This window comes from Dipodomys merriami, unplaced genomic scaffold (genome assembly GCF_024711535.1).
Source record: "Dipodomys merriami isolate MVZ:Mamm:240054 unplaced genomic scaffold, mDipMer1.0.p SCAF_3, whole genome shotgun sequence".
Taxonomy (NCBI): Eukaryota; Metazoa; Chordata; class Mammalia; order Rodentia; family Heteromyidae; genus Dipodomys; species Dipodomys merriami.
In genome coordinates this window covers 73,386,954-73,398,846 of record NW_027204492.1, presented here as the reverse complement: position 1 = coordinate 73,398,846, position 11,893 = coordinate 73,386,954, and the positions used below count along the sequence as shown (strand labels likewise).

The window sequence follows — 11,893 nt, the reverse complement described above, 5'->3', positions numbered from 1 at the left end:
CGAGTTTCTTAAACTTCCCCTTTCTGTCACCTGTGTAGTGGGGATTATGGTAATGATAATAACCTCATAGTTACTGCACAGTTACAGGTATTAAGTGAATTCATCCCAATAAAACACTTAGAGGCCAGGTTGGTGGTACACACATGTAATCCCAGAAAAGGCAGAAAGATGGAGCTTTGGCTACAAAGTGAAACCCCAACTTTAAAACAACTGCTTACAATAGCACCTGGTATGGGACACCAGTGGCTCATGCCTGTAATCTTAGCTACTCAGGTGGATGAGATCTGAGGATCATGGTTCAAAGCCAGCTCAGGCAAAAATGTCTGTGAGATTCTTATCTTCTCTTAACTACCAAGCAGCTGGAAGTAGATGTATGGCTCAAGTGATAGAACAGTAGTCTAGCAAAGAAAAAAAAAAGTTCAAGAACAGTGCCCAGGCCTGAGTTCAAGCTCCAGAACTAGCACCTAGCAGATAGTCAATCAATAAATTGTCATGCTTTTCTTTAAGTACTAGGAGTTTGAACTCAGGGCTTCACACTTGCTAGGCTAGCACAATACTTCAGAGCCATGTTTCCAGCCATTTTTCATTAGAAATTTTTGAGATGGGGTCTTGTTTCCTGCCCAGAGCACACATGTGAACCTCAATTTGCCTATTTTAAGCTATAGTTGTTGCTGAGATGACATGTGCATGCCACCCCATCCAGCTTCCTTTTGTGGAGGAGTCTTGTGGACTTTTCTGCCCAGTCTAGTCTGGAGGTGCAATCCTCCCAATCTCAGCCTCTCAAGTAGCTAGAATTACAGGCATGGGCCACCTACATTGGCTTTGTTGGCTTTTCTTATCACTCTATTTTGCCTACCCTTTCAGGGTATTTCAAGTGAATGCAAGAAACAAACCTTACCAGAATTCATCAATAACACCAGCCCAGCTGGGTCAGCATCTGTCTCACCCTGATTCATTGGGCCCTAGTACATGACCCTAGCACTTAGAGAGAACTTGAGTCCCAGGAAGCCTCAGTACTGTACAATATGGACAAAGAAAGGGACCTCCTTATGACTTGAGAGCTCCTTCCCTTCCAAGGTCAACAGAAGGAAGCCCCAAGTTCCACAATTGTGTGAGACACATGTCTAGGCATGTACTCATCTTTTTTTGAGGTGCAAGACTATGACTTGAACTCAGTACCTGATGCTTTTGCTCATTGGCTGGTGCTCTATCAACTGAGCCATGCCTCCAACCTCTGGTACTCATCTTGATATTTGGAGCCTGTGGCCTGCTCTCTTGGTGGGCTAGGACTGGAGAAGAAACTGAAACCAGGGACTTGTAGAGCAGCAATTCAAGAGGCATTCTGAGAGGCAGGAAAGGCTACAAAACAGCAGAAAGAATGACCCTTGTTCCTGGTGTAGAGACTTTTCTTCCTGTAGAGACTGGGCCCAAGGGTGTAGGTCTCTCAGCCTCTTATCTCCCCCAAACCACAGCTGAGGGGTGTGAAAGAATAAAAAATAACAGGGGGAGGGGAGGCAGTAAAGAGCCAGGTGCACATTTCACACCTTGACCACAGGTGGGGCCCTGAGCAGCTTCACTCTGACTAATTTCCTCCCAAAGCTTCCCTGCTGGCTGCCCTGGAGGACACAGCAAGAAGCCAGTACTCAGATTGAAATGGCTTTGCCCAAGGGCATGGCTCTCTACTGTCTCAGTATTGTTTGGGACCAAAAAGGGCCAAGTTGAAGGGTTAGAGCAGGGCTTGGCTCAGCCACCTGACCCAGGAACCTTAGCTAGGAATGAGGGCAGAAGCCACTACAGAGCTTTCCCTGCCCTTCTGAGGCTTAGGAGGAGTTAGGAAAGTTATCAAAGAAAGTTACAAGCTTCTTGCTGGATTTTTTCATTCATATGGTTTGCATCCTTAGAGTGGCCCTATCAAATGCTTAGACTCATTTTCAGATGAGGAAATAGACATATGAAATGATTTGCCAGGACCTGGGCAACCAGAGGACTCAGCTTGCACAAGTAAATTCCATACCCTCAACTCAAGCCAGAGTGAAGCAGGATAGACTAGCGAAAATGAGGCATGGTAAATGGCTGCCAGGAATTAAAAAAAAAAAAACAAAACTTAAGCTTAAGGCAAATAGAGGAGATATCCACCTATTTACTTCCCTTAAGATTAAGGGACCAAAGTCATTTAGGTAAATGGAGGAAAATGAAGCCTGGTGAAGGCAACTCAGAAACATGGTATTTAGAAACACAGAAACGCTATCTGTGCTTCTAAGAGAGACAACAGGATGCATTCCTGCCTGAGAGATGCATTTCTCACCCCAAGAATTAACATTTTCTGTTTGGATGTATTCCTTCCTGAGAAAAATGCAACCCCCTACCCAAAATGTAGACAATAGGATGCCTTCCTTATCTCAAGGACAAGCATCTGTTTTAGGGCAGGATACATTCTTACTTTGAAAGAATGCCCCAAATATCCAGAAACTGAAAATGTAACACCAGGAGGGATTAGAGCAAAGATACAACTCCTGCCTTTGCATAAGACCCCTTGCCTTTACCACATAAAATAACCCTGAGGTCAAAGAGCTGTGTGTCTCTTTCTCCTCAAGAGCACCCACACTCTTTTAAGACTGTGAGTCTGTTTTGTGCTTTTTCTCTGCTTGCCTGCTTGTTTAGTTACCCAATAAAGCTCCACCAAGTTTTCTTACCATTGTGACTTGCCTAGAAATTCTTATTCTGCAATTAACATCAAGGACCTAAGTAAAGAGTCCTTTTAGAGAGAAACTTCATAAACCCTCACCTGCATCCGGTGACAAGAGGAAGGACCAGCTTGTTCCCTTTCTGGAGGATGAGCCCTTCAGGCCACAGCCACACGAATGCCCCACAAAGCACCACCTCCTATAATGGGCTCCCCTCACTTCAGAGACTCTGTGTGGCTCCCTTTTTGGGGCCAATAATCCAGTCATTCAGCATTCTCAGCTGCACTGGGAGCTGATGGCTGTCTCAGTTCATCTTCTAATGGCCTTGCTGAAGAAACTGGCTTAAGATTGCTCCAAAGCCATATAGCTTGAATGGGGTGGAGTGAGGGCTAGATTCCAGGCAAGTTCAGCACTGTCCTCTATTACATCATAATCACACAGGTCACCTCAGAAGCAGCAGGAGTCCAGGCTAACATCATCATCCTAACTTAACATCAGGATGTTGAGACTCAGAGAGAAAAATACTCTGCACCTTTCCAAAGTTAATGCTCAGACCTTCTTCTGAGTGTCCTTCCTAGCAACCTGGGAAAGTGAGGTTCATCATCCCTGTGTGAAAAATGAGGAGATTGGTCCAAGAGGAGACCAAGGTTAAGACCTGTGTGTGTGTGTGTGTGTGTGTGTGTGTGTGTGTGTGTGTGTGTGTTTCTGTGCGTGTGTGTGTACACACACGTGTGGTGATACTGGGACTTGAACTCAGGGTCTGGACACTGTCTCTTAGTTTTATCACTAAGACTAGCACTCTACCACTTGAGACAGCTTCAGTTCCAGCTTTCTGATATTTAAATGGAAATGAGAGTCTCATAAATTTACCTGCTTTGAACTACAGTCCTTAGATCTCAGCCTCCTAGATAGCTAGGATTACAGGTGTGAGCTACTAGCACCCAGCTTCAAGACCTTTATATTTCCACATATATCAGTAATATCCCGCACCTATTTGGAAGATCCATGGTGGATTAGCAACTTCTGCCATAAAAGTCTTTCAAAATGACCATCTATTTTTCACCATCAATTCTATTATAAAACAAATAATAACAAAAGGTACCATAAAGCATAATACCAAAAGGAATGAAGAACACAATTGTAGACTAAGTCCTTTAAAATAAACAAATGTAGATTTTAGTGGTCATTTTTCTCATTTGCTGAAATACTGTACTTCAAATCTCTTCATTGTCAGGTACGGAGAAACCATGATTCTGACTCCTGTCCTTTCACCATCAGTCATTAGCCACAGGCAGCATGCCACATCCCAATCATCCTAACTGGCTTGTCTTTGGAATCTTCTGGAGCACTTTGAGGCTCTCAGTTCCCTATGGCCTGAACCCTACAGGTGATAAGCTATTTCAGAGCAAGCAGAATCCCATCTAGCCACAGACAGGAGGAAGAAGGGCCGTGATACCTGGCAAGTGCACGATGAGCTGAATTAAATTGGCAGAGCCATGTGGCTGAAAACTGAGCCCTAGCTGGACATAGTAGCATATACCTCTAATCGCAGCATGCAGAAGGTAGAGGCAAAAGAATCTTGAGTTGAAGGCCAGCCAACCCTACATAAGACCCTTCCTAAACATTTAAAAATAAAGGCTGGGGATGTAGCTCGGGGGTACAGCATTTGCGCAGTATGTGTGAGAGTCTGGGTTCCTTCCTCAAAAAAACAAGCAAACAATGTGGGCCCCAAGGCTATACACAGGCTAGAGTTTGGGAGAAAGATGGAAAGAGGAAAATTCTCAAGAGAGGTAAGTTAGGGGCAGATAGAAGGGAGAATGATGAGGAAGAAGAGGGCTGAAGGAAAGTGAGAGGAAATCTTTCACCATTTCCAACCATGAGATGATTGATTGGATATACCAATAGTTTTTCTTTCAAATTGAGACTCCTCCCTAGCTCCCTTCTCCTTCACATCCCAAGAAGCAACTTCTCTCAAAACTTGTGGTGTCTCCAGACTGTCTTCAACTATGAAAACAAGCAACTGTATCCAAAACAATGTGGTGTTGCTTTGTGTAGTGGTTTTGAGAATTTACATAACTGGTGTCAAGGTATATACAACATACTGTAACTTGCCTCCTCTTCTTGAGATATATCCATGTTGAAAAATATGTATTTTCCCTCCAGTTTTTAGCTGTGTGAATACATAGTTTATGCACTTCAAAGAAACTGGAGGCAGTATTGTGAGCGGCAAAGCCAGAGTTAGTCCCTATGCTCATTCTGGTGTGCCTGAACTATTTGATGAAAGCCTTTCCCCTTTACAAATCTTTATCCATGAGAGTAACCCACCAAATCCCAAGGGATCTGTGTGGTAGAAATAAGACACTGTCCATCTAAATCCACATCTAGCTCAAAGCAGGAACATGACTGGATTCATGACTTTTCTTTTTTCTGTTGATAAGCTGGAAAGAATGATGGTAAAGAACTAGATTTAGTGTGAAGAATTTTGTTAAAATATTTATATATTTATTTGTTTTTCTGCCAGTACTGAGGCTTGAATTCAGGGCCTGGGTGCTATCCCTCAGCTTTTTCACTCAAGGCTGGAACTCTACCACTTGAGTTGTGACTCTACCTTCAGCTTTTTGTTGGTTAACTGGAGATAAGACTCACAGGCTTTTCTGCCTAGACTGGCTTTGAACATGTGATTCTCAGCTCTTAGCCTCCAAAGTAGCTAGAATTGTAAGAGTGAATCAATCACTAGCTCCTGGCTCAGTAAAATATTTTAAATCTTAGCCAGGAATTTGAGGCTAACCTGGGCTACATAGCAACATCTATCTCCAAGAAACAATTTTTTTAAGTTTGAAAAGTTAATACAAAAGTACACATTTAAATAAAGTAAATCCACAGGTCAGTTTCAGTAAATGGGGTTTTTTTGTGTGTAATGGGCTTGAACTCAAGGCCTTGCACTCTTGCTCAAGCTTTCTTAAAGATGGCACTCTATCACTTGAAGCACATATTCATTTTTCTGGTTAGTTTGAGATGGAGTTTCTCAGATGTTTTTCCTGGATTGTCTTTAAACTCTGATCCTCAAAATTTCAGCCTCCTGAGTAGCCAGGATTATAGACAGGAGCTATGGTGCCCAGCTAATTTTTAAGAGAGCTAATCCCCTTTTACAGACAACACAAGCATGCCAAGACCTGAGATGGATGAACCTGTTTAACTTATTAGAGAGAGACCACTGTAGAAAAGCAATTTTTGAACCTGGCAACAGGGCTGCCTTCTACTTCCCCCACAGTGTGGTTTCTCCTTCAGGTCTTTCTTCTCAAAAGAATTGTCCCCACCCTGACACCCCATGTCCTTTCCTAGGACGAAGCCTTTCTGTTTCTGTCACCAGACTGAACCCTGATGTTAACGAAAAAAAGAGGTAGCATATGAATCTCTGGAAATCTCTTTTTGGGGGGGAGGTCAGGTTGTGGGGCCTGAACTCTGGGCCTGGGCGCTGTCCCTCAGCTCTTCAGCTCAAGGCTAGCATGCTACCATTTGAGCCATAGCACCACTTCTGGCTTTTTTTCTGCTTATATGGTGCTGAGGAATCGAACCCAGGGCCTCATGCATGCAAGGCAAGCGCTCTACCACTGAGCCACCTTCCCAGCCCCATGGAAATCTCTCTTCTTATAAAAAGCTTATTGACAGCATACTGTTCCCCTTTCCTCCCCTCCTAGAACCCTGGTGAAAATCTAAACCCAAACCTACATGGGGATATGTACCTTTATAGTATGAGCTTCACTTCACCATTCATTGACTATTGAATAAAAATTTCTGCCTGCTCTTAGAACTGTGTATATATGAACCATATTGGGTAGGTAAAGGACCTCAGAACCAGCAACAGTCCCAAGTTTGTATGACCAGAGCAGTTTCACCTGGCCACAGAAATTATTTCATAGGACCTCGATAGCCTGGAGCCAGGGAGGTTGACTGTTACTAATCCTCTGGAAGAGGCTGTGCTGAGAACCATGAAACCTTCACTTCCTCTGTGCACTGCAAGTTCCCAACCACAAGCGCCAAGGTAGAGGGGCAGGCAGCACGCAACCTCAGCTGTCGGAGCACCAGCCTAGTCATGGCCCCTGAGGTAAGTGCCGCTGCCCATCCGGGACAAACCACAACTCCAAGAGGCCATTCTAGGACACATGGATAGGCTGCACTAGAGTGCTGAGGAAGCAGGTGGAGGCTTCAGGCTTCTTTGTAGTGGGAACAGTAGATGGGAAATTGAAAACCTAAGTGGCCACTAACCACAGGCCAGTCTCCTCCTTTTCTAGCTTTAGTGCCTAATCTGTGAAATATAGAGTTGGGAGAGGCTCAACTTTGGTGACCTCTAAGGTTCCCTTCAGTTCTGACTTGGCATTCTGGATCTCATGTGCTCTATGGAATTGGCCCTGGGGAGGCCTGATGCTCTGGGGTGGTTATGGGCTGTGTGTTCGAGATGGAGTTGGTGGTTGTGGGTAGGTATAAAAAATATTTCTGGCTGAGCACCAGAGGTTTACACATATAGTCCCAGCTATTCAGGAGGCTGAGGTCTGAGAATCACAGTTCAAAGCCAGCTTGAGAGAGAGAGAGAGAGAGAGAGAGAGAGAGAGAGAGAGAGAGAGAGAGAGAGAGAGAGAGAGAGAGAGAGAGAGAGCATGCAAGTGAGAAAGAGAGAGGAGAGACAGAGAAGGAGAGACAGACAGACAGAGAGAGGGAGAGGGAGAGAGAAACCAGAATGGAGCAGTGGCTCAAGTGGTAAGTGTTAGCTTTGAGCAAAATAGCTCAAGGACAGTTCAAGCCCCAGGATTGGCACCAAAAAAAAAAAAAGGTTCTGTTAGTCAAGCACAGTGGTAGGTTACTGCAGTCCCAGCTACTTAGGATGTAGAAACAAGACGGTCATTGAGTCCAGGAATTTGAGACTAGCCTAAGTATCATATTTAGACCTCATCTCACAAAAGGGAGAAGGAAGCTGGAGGTGTGGCTTGAGTGGAAGAGCACTTGCCTGGTAAGAACAAGTCTCTGAGTTCAAATCCCAGTACCAACCAAAGAATAAATTTCTACTAGAGCTGTGTGAGGGAGCCCAACAGAAGACTAAACAGGTGCTCTGCCTGTGTAGGGCAGGTAAGCACAAGGTAGAAAGCAGGGAGGAGGACAGTGATTTGTAGAGGCCTCAAAATGGGGCAGAAAGTTGGAGCCTTCAGATAAGAGGTGAAAAGAGGAAGGCCAGTAACTGGAGAAGCAATGTAGAAGGTGTCGAACTAGATGTAGCCTGAACACTGAGGCCAGCAAGCTGTGCTGAGAGAGAGCACCAAGAGGACTCTGGGCATGGGAGGGAAGCTCTTCTACCTGCCCAAGATCCGCGAGCACATAGGACAGCACACCAGGGAAAGACAGTGCAGCCTATGAGAAGGAATGTCACCATCAGAAGGGTCAGCCCTGGAAGAAAAGTGGTAACAATTCCAGGGTCTGACCTAGGCCCTTAGGGCATGTCTTACAGAGCAATTTGCTCATCAGAGAAGTCATAATAGGGGTGAGGCAGATTCCAGGCTTTTTTTTACAAGGCCTAGCCTCCCTTCCCTCTTTACTCCCTCCTGCAGGTGATCGAACGGCAAACATTAGAAGCCTCAGACTTGGCCTTCTATTTGGAAAACTATAGCTCTTCCTATGACTATGGAGAAAATGGAGAAAATGAGAGTGACAGCTGCTGTGCGTCCTGTCCCCAGGATTTCAGTCTGAACTTTGACAGGGCCTTCCTCCCTGCCCTCTACAGCCTCCTCTTTCTGTTGGGGCTGCTAGGCAATGGCATTGTGGCAACCGTGCTGCTGAGCCAGCGCGCAGTCCTCAGCAGTACTGATACCTTTCTGCTCCACCTGGCTGTGGCTGATATACTGCTGGTACTGACACTGCCACTCTGGGCAGTGGCTGCTGCTGTCCAGTGGGTCTTTGGCTCCATCCTGTGTAAAGTGGCAGGTGCCCTCTTCAACATCAACTTCTATTCAGGGGCTCTGCTGCTGGCCTGCATCAGCTTTGACCGCTACCTGAACATAGTGCATGCCACCCAGCTCTACCGCCGGGGGCCCCCAACCCGTGTGACTCTTACTTGTGTTGTTGTCTGGGCGCTCTGCCTTATCTTTGCCCTCCCAGACTTCATCTTCCTGTCAGCCCAATATGACGAGCGACTCAATGCCACCTACTGCCAGCACAACTTCCGGCTGGTAGGCCGAAGGGCTCTGCAGGGACTACAGCTGGTAGCTGGTTTCCTGCTGCCCCTGCTAGTCATGGCTTACTGCTATGCCCGTATCCTGGCTGTGCTACTTGTCTCCAGAGGCCAACGGCGCTTGCGAGCCATGAGACTAGTGGTGGTAGTAGTGGTGGCCTATGCTCTCTGCTGGACCCCTTATCACCTGGTGGTGCTGGTGGACACTCTCATGGACCTGGGGGCCTTGGCCCGCAACTGTGGCCGAGAAAACCGGGTAGATATAGCCAAATCAATCACCTCAGGAATGGGTTACATGCACTGCTGCCTTAACCCACTACTCTATGCCTTTGTGGGAGTCAAGTTCAGAGAGCGAATGTGGATGCTACTCATGCGCCTGGGCTGCTCTAACCAGAGAAGGCTCCAGCAACAACCATCATCTTCCCGCAAGGATTCATCCTGGTCTGAAACCACAGAGGCTTCCTATTCAGGCTTGTGAAGCTGGATAGGTATGCCCTTTTACCCATGTACCCTAATCCCCTACACACATTCACATGCACACATGCACACACTCAGGGTCCTCCCTCCCTCGACTGCTGAGCTGGCTCTGGCTGTCCCACACCTTGCTTCTGGAACTCACTGGCAGTCCCAGAACAGTGGGAATGGCTCCACTGCTGTTCCTTAGCTATAAATCTCCATCCTGCCACTTCAGAGATGCCTGCCTGGGTCACTAATGCTCTTCTACTTGCTATTAGTAAGTAGAGCTTGGCCTTCCCCATATGCAAGGAATTTGAGACAAACAGCAGAGGTCCAGGTCTCTGCTTCAGCCTACGACTTTTAATATGGTCCCCAAGACTTTTCCATTTGCTCTGTTCACCTTTATCAAAATTATGCTTAAAACTTTTCAATAAAATGCTAATTGGACCAAGGTATACTGGCAGTCATTATTCTAGTCAATCCTGACTGAGCTCAGGAATGCTCTTCCTGCTTCTCCCTGTCTGGCCCTCTGTCTGTCAGCCCATCCTGCCTGTTAACATTTCTGTAGCTTTTTCTCTGCTCTTCTTGGCACTCTTTTGCCTTCTGTTGGGATCCCCTATTACCTATCTGGTGGTGCTGGTGGGCACCCCCATGGGCCTGGGTGTTGACAGTGAGCAATGAGCAGCTGGCTGTTTGGACAGTCTGGTCACACTCTAGTAAAGGGACCACCAAATGTACGACTTAAGTCCCTGTACTCTAAAAGTTCAGGCTAGCAGAAAAGGTGCACTGAAAAGTAGTAATACCAACTGGGCATCCATATGCAGAAAACTAAAAGTGGATTCCAGTTTGTCATCATGCACTCATATCAACTCAAAGTGGATCAAAGACCTCAACATCAGACCTGAAACTTTTAAATTACTGCTAGAGGGAGTAGGAGAAACATTAGAATGCATAGACATAGGCATAGGCAAAGGCAGAAATTTTTTGAAGAGTCCCAGGGGCACAGCAGATAGAAGAGAGACTTGAAAAATGGGATTACATCAGAATAAAAAGTTTCTGCACAGAAAAGGACATAGCCATTAAACTAGAAAGATAGCCAACAGACTGGGAGAAAATCTTTACCAGCAATATATCAGACAAAGGCTTAATATCCAATATATACCAGGAGCTGAATAAACTAACCCCTCCCGAAGCTAATACATCAATTACTAAATGGACAAAGGAACTAAGGAAAGACTTCTCAGAAAAGGTAAGAATAGCAAAGAAACACGGGAGAAAATGCTCATCATCCCTAGCCATAAAGGAAATGCAAGTCAAAACAAATCCCACATTCCATCTTACCCTTATGAATTCAAACAACAACAAATGTTGACAGGAATGTGGGGGGGGAGGGAAAGGAACCCTATTGTACCGTTGGTAGGAATGTAAATTAGTACCACCACTCTGGACAGCAGTCTAGAGGTTCCTTAAAAAAGTTAACCATAGATCTTCCCTACAACCCATCCATACCACCACTCCTGAGTATCTACAGAGCCAAATTCACAAGCCAGGATACCATAAAGACCCTTGCACATCCATGTTCATTGCTAAACTATTCACCATAGCCAAGCTATGGAAACAGCTAAGGTGCCCTATAATAGATGAGTGGGTCAAAAACTGTGGTACATGTATACACGGTGTTTTACTCACCCATGAGAAAGAAAATGATTATATCATTTTCAGTGAAACAGATAGATCTAAAATAAATCATATTAAGTGAATTAAGCCAAGCTCAGAGAGACAAATGGTACATGTTTTCTCTCGTATGTGGAAGCTAGAACTAAAACACACCGGTACATGATAAATTATGCAAGACTTTAGGCATTCACACATAGTGAGACCAAAGGAGGATATTGTTAGGGGAGGAACAAAAAGGCTTAATGCTTGTACATCTCACCATAAAAAAATAGTATTTAAGATCGAAATGAACTTCAAGAAATGGAAACAAGAGTTTTTCCTTGTTGCTATTTTTGTTTTCTTTGTCTTGTTTGTTCATTTATCTGTCTTTGGGAGGAAAAGGGCAACACAGAAATGAATGGACAAAGCAGTGGTACTCACTAGACATTTTGTTGAACCATATATCTTGTGGGTGGGATGTTAGGGAAAAACTTGGAGCAGGGGAATGGGGTGGCATTGTACTAAAAGACCTGATTTATGTTAACTGTAACCCCTCTGTATATCACCTTTATAATAAGAATAAAAAGTAGTTAATACTCAGCCACCTGTGCCACAAGGCATAGTGAGCCCAGGACTCAAAGCATGAATGTTGGGGACCTTTGGTGTGCATCCTGGAAACCTGGAGGGCAAGTACCATTTCCAAGGGTGAAAAGAAGACAGTACTTCTAGTCAGAAGGGAGCATAGTAGCAAAGATGGAAAGGCTGAAAAGGGCAATGCATATTGCGGGAGCATTATCAGTGGTCCCAACTGGCTGCACTTAAGGGTTCAGACAGAGGAAAGGTTGAAAATAAAACTGAAAGGTAGTTTGAGATCATGTGA

At 45.1% G+C, this 11,893-nt stretch overlaps 1 protein-coding gene across 1 annotated transcript; it reads left to right on the top strand.

The window, feature by feature from the left end:
- The first annotated feature begins 6,706 nt into the window (after window positions 1–6,706).
- Cxcr3 (C-X-C motif chemokine receptor 3) lies at window positions 6,707–9,799 on the top strand. The gene is made up of 2 exons (XM_070040326.1): window positions 6,707–6,789; window positions 8,282–9,799. Exons 1-2 carry the CDS (start codon window positions 6,778–6,780, stop codon window positions 9,377–9,379), a joined length of 1,110 nt encoding a protein of 369 aa, XP_069896427.1. The 5' UTR covers window positions 6,707–6,777; the 3' UTR covers window positions 9,380–9,799.
- Window positions 9,800–11,893: the final 2,094 nt, after the last annotated feature.